The sequence below is a fragment of the Piliocolobus tephrosceles genome, chromosome 1, assembly GCF_002776525.5.
Source record: "Piliocolobus tephrosceles isolate RC106 chromosome 1, ASM277652v3, whole genome shotgun sequence".
Lineage (NCBI taxonomy): Eukaryota > Metazoa > Chordata > Mammalia > Primates > Cercopithecidae > Piliocolobus > Piliocolobus tephrosceles.
Window position 1 is genome coordinate 170,182,827 of NC_045434.1, and position 17,327 is coordinate 170,200,153.

At 43.2% G+C, this 17,327-nt stretch overlaps 2 protein-coding genes across 3 annotated transcripts in view; one reads left to right on the forward strand and one right to left on the reverse strand.

Annotated features, from left to right (window-relative positions):
- BTF3L4 (basic transcription factor 3 like 4) overlaps window positions 1-14,690 on the reverse strand; it is a 33,743-nt gene extending 19,053 nt beyond the window's left edge. For both annotated transcript variants that reach the window (XM_023188695.1, XM_023188679.1), the window contains exons 1-3: window positions 14,428-14,690; window positions 10,872-10,938; window positions 5,892-6,005 (exon numbers count right to left, since the gene is read on the reverse strand). In XM_023188695.1, coding sequence (XP_023044463.1) covers window positions 5,892-6,005; window positions 10,872-10,938; window positions 14,428-14,684 — 438 coding nt within the window. In that variant the 5' untranslated portion in view covers window positions 14,685-14,690. The remainder of the gene's footprint in view (window positions 1-5,891; window positions 6,006-10,871; window positions 10,939-14,427) is intronic.
- TXNDC12 (thioredoxin domain containing 12) overlaps window positions 14,647-17,327 on the forward strand; it is a 36,409-nt gene continuing 33,728 nt past the window's right edge. The window contains exon 1 of the mRNA XM_023188707.1: window positions 14,647-15,836. Coding sequence (XP_023044475.1) covers window positions 15,740-15,836 — 97 coding nt within the window. The 5' untranslated portion in view covers window positions 14,647-15,739. The remainder of the gene's footprint in view (window positions 15,837-17,327) is intronic.

Below are 17,327 nucleotides of genomic sequence, written 5' to 3' on the forward strand. Positions count from 1 at the left end.
TGCTCTGTCACCCAGGCTGGAGTGCAATGTCACGATCTCGGCTTACTGCAACCTCTGCCTCCCAGGTTCAAGCGATCCTCCTACCTCAGCCTCCCGAGTAGGTAGGATTACAGGCATGCGCCACCATGCCTGGCCAATTTTTGTATTTTTAGTAGAGACAGAGTTTTACCATGTTGGCCAGGCTGGTCTTGAATTCCTGACCTCAGGTGATCCACCTGCCTCGGCCTTCCAAAGTGCTGGGATTACAGGAGTGAGCCACCGTACCCAACCTTAGTTTTTAAAGTTTCTGAAGAGGACACCAATTAAGCTCTGGAAGGGGGAAAAAATTCACAAATACTGATAGCTTGGATAGTACTAATGTTAGTGACATCCAGTACCGACACTAGAAAATTAGGGGTATGGAGAAACTTTACTTGGCCTAAGTGCATTCAATGAATCTTGAGATCCACCGCTGCTCTCCCTGTTCCTCACTCCCTAAACTGAGCACTTTCTACCTCTTTCATGTTTTGAAGGTCTAAGCACAGACAGTACTATTATATTGTTACACAATAATGGCAAAAAGTGTCTTTTCTTCTCAAAAGTTTTCATCTGCTTTACTTAAACTGCCAAAACCCAAAAAGGCAGTATATTGCTGAGTTCACACTTTGTAACAAGTTTTAAACATCCCAAAGCAAAAATAACAAAATTTCAATTAAAATGTGTTTCCTATTCTTAGACATATATATATGTTTATATCTGAGTGTTTCTGAAAATCATATCCATTTTTTCATGTATACATTTAATGCAACAGCTTCTTTTTTCCTTCTCAAGAAGCTGTTTTTAACCCAAGTATATGAGCAAGCCAGGTTATATATAGTATACTAGATGTTCCCAAAGAGGAATATTTCAGATTTGTTAAGGGTTATATAAAGTAACAAATATCTTGGTTCTCAAAAAATCAACCTTAGAAAGAGGGAAAGAAGAACAAAAAGTAAAATTCCTCTCCATCTTAGGTTCAAATATTCAGAAATTTTATGGTTGCCACCTTGTATTATTACTTTGTACGATTTCCCTGTACAACTATCCTGTGAGGGTTAGAAGACAACACCAGGATGGGGGAAAGGCAGAGAAGCTGCTAAACACATGCCACATATCTATTATGTGGCATTAATTCTCCGTGTGATGTTTTGAGGTGTATAACTCCTCAAAAAAGTTGCAGTGGCAATATTAACAAAAAAGAATTTGTAATATAATTTAATAAGTGCTATAATAAAAAGTAGATACAGGGCATTGTGGAGGCACACAGGAAAGTCACCTAACCCTTATCTGCACAAATGCTGTACAGGTGCTACCAGGAAGGCCTCTGGGAGGAGATAATGCCTATATTAAGACTTGAAAAAGGAGAAACAGCAATGTCCTTGGAAATACTGATGGGGATTTCTTTTCGATAATGGTTTAAGTAATGAATTCTGCATGGTAGGTGCTCAGTACCTATATAAGGCAGGTAAACCTCTTACTTTCCCTTTTTTTTGACGGGGGAGGAGGGACAGGAGGAAATGAAAAGGCCAAGATGAGCATACTCAAGTATAAATGAAAAGAGCAAAAGCAAGATAAATTAATGAATAGTATGAACTCTGGTTTTGACACACCTTAGTTCAAACCTGGAATTCTAGCACTTACTAGGCTACGTGATCTTAGGTTGGCACCTAATTTTCTAAGCCTCAGCGCTCTCATCTGTAACCAACGACAACCAACTCAAAGGGATATTGTGAAGCTGAAATGGGAAATAATACATATTGATTTGTCTAGTTGTCTAATTAGTTTTCCCACCAGATCATAAGCTACAAAAGATAGAGGCCATGCAAAATATCTTGTATCACTGTCTAGTAAGTCCTTAGTAAAATGCTTGGCACGCAGATATTTAATAAATGTTGACTATCATTAAGTACTTTGTTATGATGATTTCAATTACAGCAACACCATGACCTCAGCACAGTATTATATGTTTGATTATATTCTGAAGAGATCAAAAATGGCTAACTCGTTCCTTATTTCAATGTTAAACACTTATAAAATCAACGCTGCCCCTACACTAAAAGTTTTACTAATTATGAGAGCCATAAAGTCTTCCAGATCTGAACAAAAACTTTAGAAAAACATGTCCTTGGAGATATTACAGTTAAATCTATACTGCAAGGAAGGTATAAATGTAATTTTTTTCCTCTCTAAAGAAGTGTTTCTCTGGCCGGGCGCAGTGGCTCAAGCCTGTAATCCCAGCACTTTGGGAGGCCGAGACGGGCGGATCACAAGGTCAGGAGATTGAGACCATCCTGGCTAACACGGTGAAACCCCGTCTCTACTAAAAAAATACAAAAAACTAGCCGGGCGAGGTGGCGGGCTTCTGTAGTCCCAGCTACTCGGGAGGCTGAGGCAGGAGAATGGCGTGAACCTGGGAGGCGGAGCTTGCAGTGCGCTGAGATCCGGCCACTGCACTCCAGCCTGGGCGACAGAGCGAGACTCCGTTTCAAAAAAAAAAAAAGAAGTGTTTCTCAACTAAGGGTGCCCTTTGCCTGCAAGGTACATATGGCAATATCTAGAGATATTTTTGATCGCCACAACTAAGAGTGTAGGGGTGTTACTGGCATCTAGTGGGTGAAGGCCAGGGATGCTGCTAAATACCCTATAATGCACAGGACAGCTCTCACAGCAAAGAATTATCTAGTTCAAAATGTCAATAGTGCTGAGGTTGGGGGGCAGAGGAGTTGAAGGGTAGAAAGGTAGGCAAAGATATAAAATTGTATAAACGTTTACAAGTAGGTTAGGTTTAATATTATCAGAATCATGTGTATTATTGCAACTTACTCATTTTTACCAAGTTTTAGATTTTTAAAAAGAGGTTTGAAGGAACTTAGATTTGTTTTTTCTAATATTTATCTAAGATTGAGAGAATGGTCTCTCTAAAAATATTTCAAGTCCATCAAAATATATAAAAGCTTTCAGTAACTCAAAAAAAATAATGTCTAAATATAATTTCAGGTCTTACAAATGAAGCTCTAATCTGTATCTCAGAGTAAGAAGGCACAGTCACATCAAGCTGAAAGGAAAAGTACACATGTGGCTTACATTTTCTACTATTTTATCAGTACACTGATTTTCAACATACAAAGCAGATTTAAATGATGTGTTTATTTTATTCATTTATATATGCAAGGTGGAAGGAACATGTGGCATTTTGCATTCCACTACCTTTTCTTTGCCATTTAACTCTGCTATTTCTTTATTAATGATCCCTACCTCCACATTGTTTCTTTTTTTTTTTTTGCAGACAGAGTCTCACATGATCTCTACTCACTGCAACCTCTGCCTCCTGGGTTCAAGCCATTCTCCTGCCTCAACCTCCCAAATAGCTGGGATTACAGGCGCGCACTACCATGCCTGGCTAATTTTTGTATATTTAGAAGAGACAGATCTCACTATGTTGGCCGGGCTGGTCTCAAACTCGGGACCTCAGAAGATCTGCCCACCTTGGTCTCCCAAAGTGCTGGGATTACAAGTGTGAGCAACTGTGCCCGGCCCCTACCTCCACATTATTTCTGATTCATGTTTTACAGCACATGTACACTAGTCATCTAAAATTGTGAGGTGGTACCACACACAGTAACGATTACGGCAGTGAAAGCATAAACTTTGGTTACTATCACAGATGGAATTGGCTGGGTGCGGTGGCTCACACCTGTAATCCCAGCACTTTGGGAGGCCAAGGTGGGCAGATCATTTGAGGTCAGGAGTTTGAAACCAGCCTGGCCAACATAGTGAAACACTATCTCTACTAAAAATACAAAAAAAAAAAAAAAAAAGTTAGCTGGGCATGGTGGTGGGTGCCTGTAATCCCAGCTACTCGGGAGACTGAGGCAGGAGAGTTGCTTGAGTCCAGAAGGCGGAGGTTGCAGTGAGCACAGATCATGCCACTGCACTCCAGTCTGGGAGAGTGTGAGATTCTGTCTTAAAAAACAAAAAAAACAAATGGAATCATCAGGCAGAAGTGAATCTAGGTGGTAAAATCACAAGTAGTTGTTGTTGTTATTTATTAAGCATCTTTTGGAATGACATTAATCTTTGGCCTCATATTTGAAAAAAATAGTGTCATCAAAATACAATAAACTGACAATTTTTTTTTTTTTTTTTTGAGACGGATGCTCACTCTGTCACCCAGGCTGGAGTACAATGGCACAATCTTGGCTCACCACAACCTCTGCCTCATGGGTTCAAGTGATTCTCTTGCCTCAGCCTCCCGAGTAGCTAGGATTACAGGCGTGCGCCACCACACCTAGCTAATTTTTGTATTTTTAGAGATGAGGTTCCACCATGTTGGCCAGGCTGGTCTTGAACTCCTGACCTCAGGCGATCCGCCTGCCTCGGCCTCCCAAAGTGCTGGGATTACAGGAGTGAGCCACTGCACCCAGCTGACTTACACATTTTAAACAATTTTTGAAACAGTTTTACTAAGAAGTCTAACCCATGTAAAGTTATTGCTAAAGTCTTTTGGCTGAGGTAGTAACTAATGAAACTCTGTAGAATATAGTGCAATAGTGTAAAAAAGTCTACCGCTGGCTGGGCGCGGTGGCTCAAGCCTGTAATCCCAGCACTTTGGGAGGCCGAGACGGGCGGATCACGAGGTCAGGAGATCGAGATCATCCTGGTGAACATGGTGAAACCCCGTCTCTACTAAAAAAATACAAAAAAATAGCAGGGTGAGGTGGCGGGCGCCTGTAGTCCCAACTACTCGGGAGGCTGAGGCAGGAGAATGGCGTAAACCCGGAAGGCGGAGCCTGCAGTGAGCTGAGATCCGGCCACTGCACTCCAGCCTGGGTGACACAGCAAGACTCCGTCTCAAAAAAAAACAAAAAAAAAACGTCTACCACTATTGAGCCATGAGTCCAAAATCTTAAATAATAAAAAAAGTCTGGCCGGGCGCCGTGGTTCACGCCTGTAATCCCAGCACTTTGCGAGGCCGAGACGGGCGGATCATGAGGTCAGGAGTTTGGGACCAGCCTGGCCAGCATGGTGAAACCCCATTTCTATTAAAAATACAAAAATCAGCCGGGCATGGTGGCACGCACCTGTAGTCCCAGCTACTCGGGAGGCTGAGGCAGGAGAATCATTTGAACCTGGGAGGAGGTTGCAGTGAGCCAAGATCACGCCATTGTACTCCAGCCTGGGCGACACAGCGAAACTCCATCTCAAGAAAAAAAAAAAAAAAAAAGAAAAAAATCTATCTCATCTGAAGAAATGTTGGGGTTTATTTCTATATTATTGGAGACATATTTTATATTAATAATCAAAAGCAGTTACATAATTTTGTCATATATGCAAATATCTTGAGCCTGAAAAGTATGATGAAAATACTTAACTATCTACTAAAATTATTTTTTTGAGCATCATTTAATTTCATACAAAAATCAAAGTGCCACAGTCCTTCAAAAACATCAGTGACAATATCAAAGATTTTTCTTTTCTTTTTTTTTTTTTTGAGACGGAGTCTTGCTCTATTGCTCGGGCTGGGGTGCAGTGGCCGGATCTCAGCTCACTGCAAGCTCCACCTCCTGGGTTTATGCCATTCTCCTGCCTCAGCCTCCCGAGTAGCTGGGACTACAGGTGCCCGCCACCTCGCCCGGCTAGCTTTTTGTATTTTTTAGTAGAGACGGGGTTTCACCATGTTAGCTAGGATGGTCTCGATCTCCTGACCTCGTGATCCGCCCGTCTCGGCCTCCCAAAGTGCTGGGATTACAGGCTTGAGCCACCGCGCCCGGCCTATCAAAGATTTTTCTAAGCTGATATTTTACATCTGAAAAGTCTAGACAATTATTTGTGCATGTACCCACATAATTTAACAACTTGCAAAGTGATCATACCTCTTCAATACCAGCTATATTATTCACAGCCAGTTTTTTTAGAGAACTCTGAAGCTTTTTGTCATCAGCTGTAGCTGTTCTGTGTACCACCTTCTTCTTTCTGCGAGCTGTACCCTGAAAAATAACCAAACAGAAGTGTTAGCATGCTTGGCATCTGGCAACTGCAATCACATCTTATATATCACAATAATCTAACTAAAACCCACATTAAAAAACGGACAAAATAATAATGATTAATATTATAAGATTGCTCAGAGGTTGTGACTGTCAGCCTAATGCAGATTTTTAAAGGTCAGTTCTAGCCAGTTCTTTTTTTTTCCTTATCAGCTTTCTCAGGTTGAATTATTCTTATCTAATATCCAGCCTTTATCATTTCAACACAAAATACTGTTTGCTAATAAAACATAATGTATAACTTGAAGACAATTTAAGTACGTTATAACAATTTTAAAACATTATCATTTCTTACAGTAACTACCCACCCCCCCGCCAATAGTCTAAAGATATTCTGAAATTTGGGGAATTAGGACGTAACTGAAAATTAATACCTACATTACAGTAGGAGGAAAAAAATCAATAAATAAACAAATTAGACAATTTCAAATGGGATTAAGTACTATTAAGAAAAAAACAAAACTAGAGCACAGGAAGAATGACTAAGTAAGAGTAAAGCACTACTTTATTAGAAAGTACAGGAAATCCTCTCTGAAGAGGTAACGTAAGAATTGAGACCCATAACTAGGGCAAGAATGTTCCAAGCAGAATGAAACAAGGTTGAACTTGTCCTTTCTAGAAGAGAGAAAATGGGCCAGTATGGCTAGAGTAGAGTGAACAATGGGAACGGAGGAAGAGTATGAAATCAGAAAGATAGGCAAGGACCAGATTATGTAGCCTGGAATGCCATGGGCAGGAGCTAGATTTCATTCTGATTGCAATGGGAAGCCATTGAAAGGTTTTAAGCATGGGAGTGACTTGATCTGTTATTTATGACTGAAGTTGCTATGTGGAAAATGGATTATAATGAGACCAGTCAGCAGGCTCCTGTAGCCGCCCTGGCAAAAGATGAGGAACATGGCAGTGAAGATGGTGTGGGGTTAGATTCTCACAAGAGACCACATGACTTTGCTGATGGATTACATGTGGGATACAAGAAAAAAAGGACATTTGGATGATGCTTAGAATCTTGGCGTGAGCAAACAGGTTGAAAATTATGCTAGTTACTGAGAAAGAAAAAGTTCATTTCTAAATTGATACTTTGAAACTCTAAATACATTTTTCCATTGAAATACTATTTAAAATAATGGATTAAATTCCTGGATCAGTTTATCAAGTCTTGAGGGTGAAATCTTTCTAAAACTGGTAAGAGTAAGGAGAATGGTTTCAATCTCTGGGCAGCTCCTACAGTAGTACTCAGGGAATCAGCCTTATAGAGGGAAGGTAAGGGCTTCAGTCTCAGCAATTCTGGTGGCAGTGGAGGAGAGACGTGACGGCAGAGGATGCCTTGAAATCTAGTTGCTGAAGGACTATTTACATAGGCACTTACTTGTGAAGCATTCCTGACTCAGGGATAGCTCAATTGCTTGGTGAATACCTCAACTTGAATGATCCTCAGGTACCTCAAATTCAACATGTCTTAAAGCTTATCAGTCTACCAATCTATTCTTTCTATATTTTCTAACTTTTGTAGCTGGTGGTACCACCATATACTCAAGTCTCTAAAATCATGAATCTGTGGGTTATCCTAGATTCTTCTGCATGCCCTTCACCCCCTATATCCCATCAGTCACTAAATCATGTCAATTTCAACTCCTATATCCCATATAATAGAGGTCCCCAACCACCAGGCCACTGACCGGTACCAGTATGTGACCTGTTAGGAACACGGCAGCACAGCAGGAGGTGGGGCGGGGGGGCATGAGCGAGCATTACTGCTTGAGCTCCACCGCCAGTTAGATCAGCAGCAGCATTAGATTCTCACAGGAGCAAGAACCCTGTTGTGAACTGTGTATGCCAGGAATCTAGGTTGCGCACTCCTTATGAGTGCACATAATAACTAATATAACTAATGCCTGATGACCTGAGGTGCAACAGCTTTATCCCAAAACCATCATCCCCCTATCCGTGGAAAAACTGTCTTCCATGAAACCAGTCCCTGGTGCCAAAAAGATTGGGGACTGCTGCCTTATACTATAGCAATAGCCTCTCAATTGTTCTCCTACATGCCAAACTTCCATTTCGTTCCATTTTCTACAACGCCAGCAGTTATGTTTCTAAAATGGCAGTCATTTCCTTCTTAAAATCCTTTAATAGCTGCCCACTGCCTATAGGATAAAACTCCAAGCTCCTTGGTATGGCATATAAAAGTAGGATGGAATCCCAAAAACCTGGTCATTTCATTTCCTGCCATTCTCTATGCATTACATATTCTAAAAAATAGCTGTACAGGCCAGGCGCGGTGGCTCACGCTTGTAATCCTAGCACTTTGGGAGGCCGAGGCGGGCAGACCAGAAGGTCAGGAGTTTGAGATCAGCCTGACCAACATGGTGAAACCCCGTCTCTACTAAAAATACAAAAATTAGCCAGGCGTAGTAGCGCATGCCTGTAATCTCATCTACTCAGGAGGCTGAGGCAGGAGAATCACTTGAACGCAGGAGGCGGAGGTTGCAGTGAGCCAAGATCACACCACTGAACTCCAGCCTGGGTGATAGAGCGAGACTCCATCTCAAAAAAAAAAAAAAAAGGCTGAGGCAGGCAGATCACGAGGTCAGGAGATTGAGACCATCCTGGCTAACAGGGTGAAGCTGTGTCTCTACTAAAAAAAATACAAAAAATTAGCTGCGCGTAGTAGCGGGCGCCTATATGGAGGCTGAGGCAGGAGAATGGTGTGAACCTGAGAGGCAGAGCTTGCAGTGAGCTGAGATCGTGCCACTGCACTCCAAAAAAAAAAAAAAGGTCTGGGCGCGGTGGCTTACGCCTGTAATCCCAGCATTTTGGGAGGCTGAGGGAGGCAGATCACCTGAGGTCAGGAGTTCAAGATCATCCTGACCAACATGAAGACACCCCATCTCTACTAAAAATACAAAAATTCAGCTGGGCATGGTAGCGCATGCCTGTAATCCAGCTACTCGGGAGGCTGCGGCAGGAGAATCGCTTGAACCTGGGAGCAGAGGTTGCAGTGAGCCAAGATCGTGCCATTGCACTCCAGCCTGGGCAACAAGACTGAAACTCCCTCTCAAAAAAAAAAAAAAAAAAAAGAATAGTTGTACCAAATTAAAGCAAGCCATTCCATTAAGTACCGTGTTATCTTAGCACCGTATGTGCCTTTGCAAGTATAGAAATAACAACCTTTTTTACTCTACCTCCATGAACCCTCTTTTTTTTTTTTCTGAGATGGAGTCATGGAGTCTTGCTCTGTTGTCCAGGCTGGAGTGCAGTGGTGCGATCTTGGCTCACCGCAACTTCCACCTCCCGGGTTCAAGTGATTCTCCTGCCTCAGCCTCCTGAGTAGCTGGGACTACAGGTGTGCTCTGCCACACCAGGCTAATTTTTGTAGTTTTAGTAGAGACAGGGTTTTACCATGTTGGCTAGCTGGTCTTGAACTCCTGACCTCACGTGATTCACCCACCTCAGCCCCTCAAAGTGCTGGGATTACAGGCGTGAGCCACTGTCCATTACCGTTCTGCCAGCCATTACCTTTCTGCCTAGTGATAAATTCTTGTTTATCCTTTAAATAAGAGCTCAGTAATGACTTCCTTGTCTCCTCTAGGCAAGAGCACCTTGTACTTCGTTATAACACTCACCATTCTCCATTATAATTGTGAACATCTCTCTCCCAAGCAGAGCTGTGATCTTGTTTATCTTCTATGTGCCTGGCACATAGTAGGTGCTCAATATACAATAGCTAAATTGAATGTACCAACCACAGTTTTAAAATACATAATGGCGATGTGCTACATCAAGCTCGCTCTTCTAGGTATATTCTGTGGTTCTTGACTATCCCTAGTTTTTGCACTGGCACATCACATCACGCTTGATGGTACAATGTGACTACTGTGGTTACATGACTGTGTTAATCCAACTCTAGACTCATATAACTGTATCACTGTGGAAGAAGGAGAAAGTACTGGCTCTTCTTCCCTTCCCTTGTGCTCATCCCCAGAAGCTGTGGTTATTGTCTGTGTAAATGACATAGTGTGACCCACTACAAAAAGTAGTGTCCTGCCTACCACTTCAGGTCAGAGGTAAGTACTACTCTTTCTTTCCCTTTTGCAAAGATTGTACTGGGCAGAGATATGGGTAGAATATTCTCCTTGAGCCTGGTGCCACAGCTGAAGATAATCAAAGACTTTTGTTGTTCACAACTAGCTCTTCCTTAGGCTTTAAAAAGTACAGGGAATAAGAAAGCTCACATTCATATTCACCAACATGGAAGAACAGGTAAGAATTTGTGGGGAAAACCTGGCAATGAACAAAATATATAATCAACTTAAGCATCTCCAGCTAAACCTCTGTACAAGTAGGTAATATCCAGTCAAGATGAAGTAACCCTAACATCTGCTACGCCCTGCAAGTGAGTCTAACCATAAAAGCTATCATTTATTAAGCATCTACTCTGTGCTAGACACCATGTTAGGTGTTTTATAAATATTACCCTAATTTTTAAACACCTTATGTAGGATTATTTCTATTTTGCAGATAAGAAAGTGGAAGCTTAACAAGGTTGGATAACTTGTTCACATCATATAACTAGCAGATGTTAAGAGTTAGGATTCAAACAAATGTGGCTATTTCCATTACATCATCAGAGAGAAAAGTGTTCTAGTTACCTATTTTAGATCCAGACAAGTTATTTTCAAATTCGAATGTGGTTTGATCTTGATTATTGAAAAGATTTTAGATTTTCAATGACCACAAATCTGAAATAATAACACTATCTGGTTACATACATTCTCCTATCATTTTTTCTTATGCCACACTCACCTTGCCCCCTATCCGGACCTGAGCCTGAAGTTTGGCTAACTTTTCTTGATTCATGCTGTTGGTAAATCTAGGGGGGGAAAAATAGATTTGTTAAAGTCACTCTTTTACCGAAATTAACAAACTGTTTATGCAACAGTACCTTCTGGTTCACTGAGCTTGTAGTATGCATCAACACCATGACCATATTAATACTGTCTACATTCTTAATAAACATTAATAACTTGTTCTAGCTTCATAAACCAGATATTTTTAAAATCAAAATTAAATTACCACGAGGGAATCAAATATACAAACAAAATAGAATGGGATTCAAAGTCACCTATTCAAAGATTCCCTCCTTAAAACATGATTCAATCCTTTGGCATTCAGTTAAGCCTAACCAATTATGAAATCTCTGTAGGCAAGCCAGTTTTTTTTCCCCAAAGATTTTTACAGCAGAGAGCTGTTACCAAATGTTATTAGCAAAAGCTTCAAGTAGATTTTTTTCCCTCCCAAATCACATTCTGTATTTCTTATAAACCGTAAAGATGATAAAAGGAAAAAAAAGCTGAACAAAGAAGAAATTCAACAAAAGGCTGTCTAGCTGTCAAGATATCAAGTAGTCACATCCTCTATTCAAGGTCAGATGGTATGTTAATAATGGGGAAAGAGAACCAGGTTTTCAGACGTTTGGTGCTTCTGCAGCATTCTCCAGAGTTCATTCAATACCCTGCACTGATACCGTATGTTATACTTGTCAGGATATTCTTGCCTACAGGGTAAAATGCTTCATTGCACAATTTAACAAAAACATATCTTTGCTACAGTAATAAATGTTGGTGGGGAGAGGAGACTCCTAAAACAAGCTTTTTAAAGCTAATCTTGATTTTGAAGATTCTAATATTATAGTCACGAATCTAGTTTGGTCAGTGATATTCCCACTAAGAAAAAAAATTCTTAAGTTTATAATGGGTCATAACATTCCACATTACATAAACAAAGAAAAGCCAAATTAAGGCCTGGCAAGGAAGCTCACACCTGTAATCCCACAACTTTGGGAGGCCGAGGTGGGTGGATCACCTGAGGTCGGGAGTTCGAGACCAGCCTGACCAACATGGAGAAACCCTATCTCTACTAAAAATACAGAATTAGCTAGGCATGGTGGCACATGCCTGTAATCCCAGCTACTCAGGAGGCTGAGGCAGGAGAATCGCTTCAACTCGGGAGGCGGAGGTTGTGGTGAGCCGAGATCATGCCATTGCACTCCAGCCTGAGCAACAAGAGTGAAACTCCATCTCAAAAAAAAAAAAACAAAAACAAAACCAAAACCAAAAAAACCCCCCACCAAAATAAAAGTCTTGTTTTACTTGTTCTGTGGATCAACAAATCATTACTGAGATGTGGAGGAGGGAATAAGGGACTAGGCTGTTATCAAACCTTCCTTGGCCAATTCTCTAAACCCTGTATAGTCATCATTCCCATGAAAAAGATACTGTTTGCTTCATTTAAGAGATTAATAAAGGAGCATTGAAGACTATATAATTACTAACCACTTTGTACTTTGACACTGTACTTAGGCACTAACCTGTATATATCTCTTCTTTAAGGCTAATGTCCAGATCCCAAATAATATTTAGAATTTATGATTCTTCTCTCTGCTCAGCACTGTATCACAATGCTGAAGCAGCTAAAAACACTTTTATAGGAGGAAGTGTGTTTAGAGTTCAAAACAAGAAGTCTTAACTGTGTGCCAATCTTAGCTCTGCCATAGACTTAAATTTGATGACTGAAATCTCAATTCCTATGCTCAAACATCCACAGAAAAGGATCAACATTCACTTTTCTCAAAGGAATGTGGCCATGAGCGTGTAGTGAACTAACAAAGAGCCTAAGGAATTCATTGCAAAAAAAAAGGGGGCTAAGGAAAAACATTAGACCTAAATACTGGGTAAACCCTTTGGGATTCTTTTGCATTTTGAAGTAACAATTCCCAAGAGAAGAGACAGAGGTTGGGATGCCAAGACAAAGTCTTGACTTGTTTGAAATAAAAGCAAGAACAAAATTCACTCTTCAAATCAAGGTATAGATGAAAGAACAGATTCCATTCCAGGTGATCAGGACAACAGAATTGAGAAATTTTGTTCCTAAGGAAGGAGTATCTCAGAGAAAAAGGATTTTAGGGAGACTGAGCGCTCAAGGCAGTAGGGGAGGAAGAAGAGTGGTCTTTTGTTTCTTAGCAAGTTGTGCTGTGTGGAATTCAAGTAGGAAAGAGGACTGGTCTCAGTCTATGAGATGTCAAGCTCAGAATCTGGAGTAGACCTCTAAGATCACCTAGTTTAATTCCCTATTCTCAAACAACCTTTACTTTATTGCACCCATCATTCCTGTCTGTGATGTCATCTCAACACCCGCTAGCAGCAGCAAAGTGTAAATTACAAACAAAACAGTTCCCTCCCTCCCATCTTAATAGATTAGGAAATGAGGGCCCAGAAGGGAGAAGTCCCTTCCTAGGCCCAAAAGGGAGAAGTAACTTCCTAAAGCCACATGATTAATGAGCTCTTCCTTGGGGATCCCAGGATCTTTTGGCACTGTTCTCAAGGACTCAAGAAAGGGTGTAAACAGGTTTATCTATATTTATTAAGTGCCTAAGTTAGAAGCATTGTGGTAGGCACTTTCACATACATCATGTTTACACAGAGATAAAAATAATTGCAACCTTGAGTCCTGACTTCTTATTATGCAGAGTTTCTCTAAGACAAGCGCAGGCTTTGGAATCAGAAAGACCAAGGTTCTACCACTTGGGAAAGGTATTTTTCTTCTCTGAACTTCTTTTCCTCCTGCATTTGCAAAGGTGTAACACCACGTACTTCACAGGGTTGTTTTGAGGGTTAAAACATTATCAACCACAGGGAATGGTTCACAGAAGATACACAGTTACTGGTAACTATTGTTACCACTCCCGAGGGGACAACTACGGTAAACTGCAAGAACGTGGGAACGGAAGTTGAAACCGCCATTCACTAGCTGTGCAACACTCAGCCTGTCGGTCAGTCAGCAGGCAGTGAGAGGGGGTTATAAAGATGGGCAAGGGACGCCGACTTGTAAACAAACATTGCCATTACAAGGTGAAGAGCGCTGCAACTGAGTTCGGTTCCCTGGGCTTGAGGGCGGGAAGTGGTAACCTCAGCGTCCCTATCTGTAGGCTGGGAGCATCAAATGAGATGACAACAGAGAGCATGTATAAAGCCCAAAGCACACAACACTGCTGTTGTGAATGAGGAGTAATGGGACAGAGGAGGGGCGTCCACCCGCCTCCTGGGACGGGATCTCGGCGGCAACAGCGCGGGCCCGCTCGCTCCCACAGGGGGCGGTGGTGCTGGGGACCTTCCCACAGGTGCCGACCCCCAGCTGCGCCGCCGGTAACCGACAGGCCAAGCCAGCCGCCTCCGCCCCCGCTCGCCGCACCACGGCGTAAGTGGCAGCCTGAGCGTTTGGCGGGTGTCGAAAGGAGAGGGCGGGGGGAGACCGTGCGCAGCGGCCTATGGCCGTGGAGTGGCGGGACCGCCGGGGGTCTCACCTGAAGCAGGGAGGGTCCTCCAACACCAGCACGCGGGAAGAGCAAGATGGCTGCCTCAGCCGAGACAGAGAAAGACGACGGCGGCGGCGGCAGCGGCGGCAGCGGCGGCGGGAGCAGGTCCACGTGACACATCCGACCCCGCCTCTCCCTCTCCGGGGCAGCCTATCCCGGGAGCGCACATCTGAACTCCAACGCCCCGCCTGCTTTGCGCATCCCTCTAGTGCTAGTGGCGGCAGGTGCAGGTGGCCGCGCAGCATCCTGGGGCTTGCAGTCTCCCGAGCGTTCCATTGTGTCCCTGCCTACAATTTTAGGGAACCTAATAAAAGGGCGGTCGGTATGTTTTTGTTTGGGTGTGTACTTTTGTTAGGTTGCTTTTTCGCTATGCATTAAGTACGGACTTTAGGACTCAACTAGTACCAGGAAGAGAAAGACCGGACATTTTCACCTGTTTGTTATACAGCGGAGGGGAAAAATTGGGAAGAAATCCTCAACCTACAAGAAAAATAACCAGAAGAAGCTTTACACTTTAGCCTGCAGTGACTTCTGTCCTGGTCTCCTAAGTCCACCTAAGTCAGTTTTGCAATAAGAGGCCCCAAGTTTGGTTTTCTCGGAGCTTGCATCAGTTGGTTGCATCATCCCTAAGTAGAAGATTTGCGGTTGCAAGGAAAAATAAGGTACAGAGCTTCTCCAGAGGGAAAGTGCATGCCTGCACGGCACGAGCCCACGCACCGCAGAACAGGCTTGCCAGGTCTCCTCGGAGACCCTGGCAGGAACCTAACAATGAAATCCAGTCGTCCAGTCTTTATTTGTGAAGGGGGAAGGAGAATCCGAGGCCAGTGGCAATCCGCCCGCTGTTGGGAGCGACTGACCTCACGAATCAATAATTTGCGTTTGACTAGGAAGTGCAGCGGTTCTTGGCGGGAGGGGCTGGACTGGGTGGCGGACGCGAGCAGCAACGGTTCTCCCGAACCTCTCCCCCGCCCTTACTATCTTGGCCCACATTTTCCCGCTCCGTCCCGGGACCTGGACACCCAGAATCCATGGAAAGCAACTCGCGCTCGAGAACAGCTCTCGTACCCTTCTACGTGATCTGCACCTTTAAACTCACTCCATCCCAAACCGGACCCCGGAGGCACCACCCACATCCGTCTAACATCACTTCCTCCAGAGTTTGAAAAAAAAAAAAAAAAAAAAAAAAAAATCTGGGAAGGAGAGGGGTTGTGCTGAGCCGCGCTCGGCGAACGGTGTGGACCGTCTGCTGGGACTCCGGCCCTCCGTCGGCTCAGCTCCGTGGCCCCGCGCCCCTACTGCCATGGAGACGCGGCCTCGTCTCGGGGCCACCTGTTTGCTGGGCTTCAGTTTCCTGCTCCTCGTCATCTCTTCTGATGGACATAATGGGCTTGGAAAGGGTCAGACCGCGTTCTTATCTTCTCTTTACTCATCCTGGGCCCCAGCCCAGTATAACCTCTTCTTGCCCTAACACCGTTCCCCTCCCGTTCTATCTCTTAGACCACGCCAGATTTCTTTTTATCTTCCCCAATCACTCCTGGAGTTTGAAGATTTCTTGGGGTAGAGAGTAGCAGGTCTGGGGAATGAAGAAGTTCTACTTGAGGCCTCTCTAAATTACTGGGTTGGGGGGAAGGAATAGTCCGTAAATTAAGAAAAGCACGTGTAAGAGCCCGGCATAGTGCCTAGCACTTGGGAGGTCCTGAGGAGCGGTCACCTTCCCACCCGGGAGAAATAGAGCCGTTGGGGACCTGCATATGCAGAGAACCCTGTCCTAGGTCTGAAGATTTCTCTCCTTGTCTCTTCCATGAAGAGCTAGGTTACAGCCACTTGCTTGCCTTTGGGAGACAGCACCTGCATCCCAGGTAGCTGGATCTAGTGCATAAGAAGAGCAGGGTGAAGGGAGAAGGTCTGCTGTTTAAGGATCCCTAACAATTGTCCTTGCTGTGGTTCAGCGAAGTGTTTTTGTGAATGAGCGATCAGTGGTTATGAATGGAAGTTAGGAGGTGTGGCCCCCTACTCCATCCCTTACCTGCATCTCCATTCTAAGTTTTAACACCTTTCTCCTCATCAGTCCTTACTTAGCTGAAAGTTGGATTGACAGTCTGTGAACTCAGGGTTTATGCTTTTCTAAGTAGATGAATTGTAGCATGGATCCCAACCCCTCTTCCATTTTTTTCCCACTGACCTTACTGTATGGAATGATTCTGCTGCAATCCTTCTGTTTTTGTTTTCTCTTATCCTCTCTATTTTCACATCAATTGGTGAGTAATAAGATTGGGTGGGCATTCATTTTGCCTGAATGCAATCATTCCTTCATTCCATAAATAATTTTTGATCACCTCCTGTATTTCAGACACTGTCCTAGGCACTAGGGATATAGCTGTAAACAGGACAGACAAGGTTCCTATTCTCGTGGAGCTTATATTCATGTCAGAGAGACAGAGTAGACTCATGAACAAATTAATAAGACAGTTTCAGCTAGGAACAAGTGCTGGGAAAACAACAAGACTGTGATGGAATAGGAAGTAGAAACGCTGTGGAGGTTGGGGAAGCTGGCATCACTTGAGTTATGAAGGTCAGGAGAAGCTTTTTGGAGAATGTGATATGTGGGTTTCCATCTCAGTGATGAAACTGCATGACAAATCCTGTTAGGCCAGAATGTTTTAAATACTGACAATCCCATTTTAAAACAGACTACTTTTTTGTTTGTTTGTTTTGTTGTTTTGTTTTTTAGACAGAGTCTCGCTCTGTTGCCTGGGCTGGAGTCCAATGGCATGATCTCAACTTACTGCAACCTCCGCCTCCTGGGTTCAAGCGATTCTCCTGCCTCAGCCTCCCGAGTAGCTGGGATTACAGGTGTCCACCACCACGCCTGGCTAATTTTTTGTATT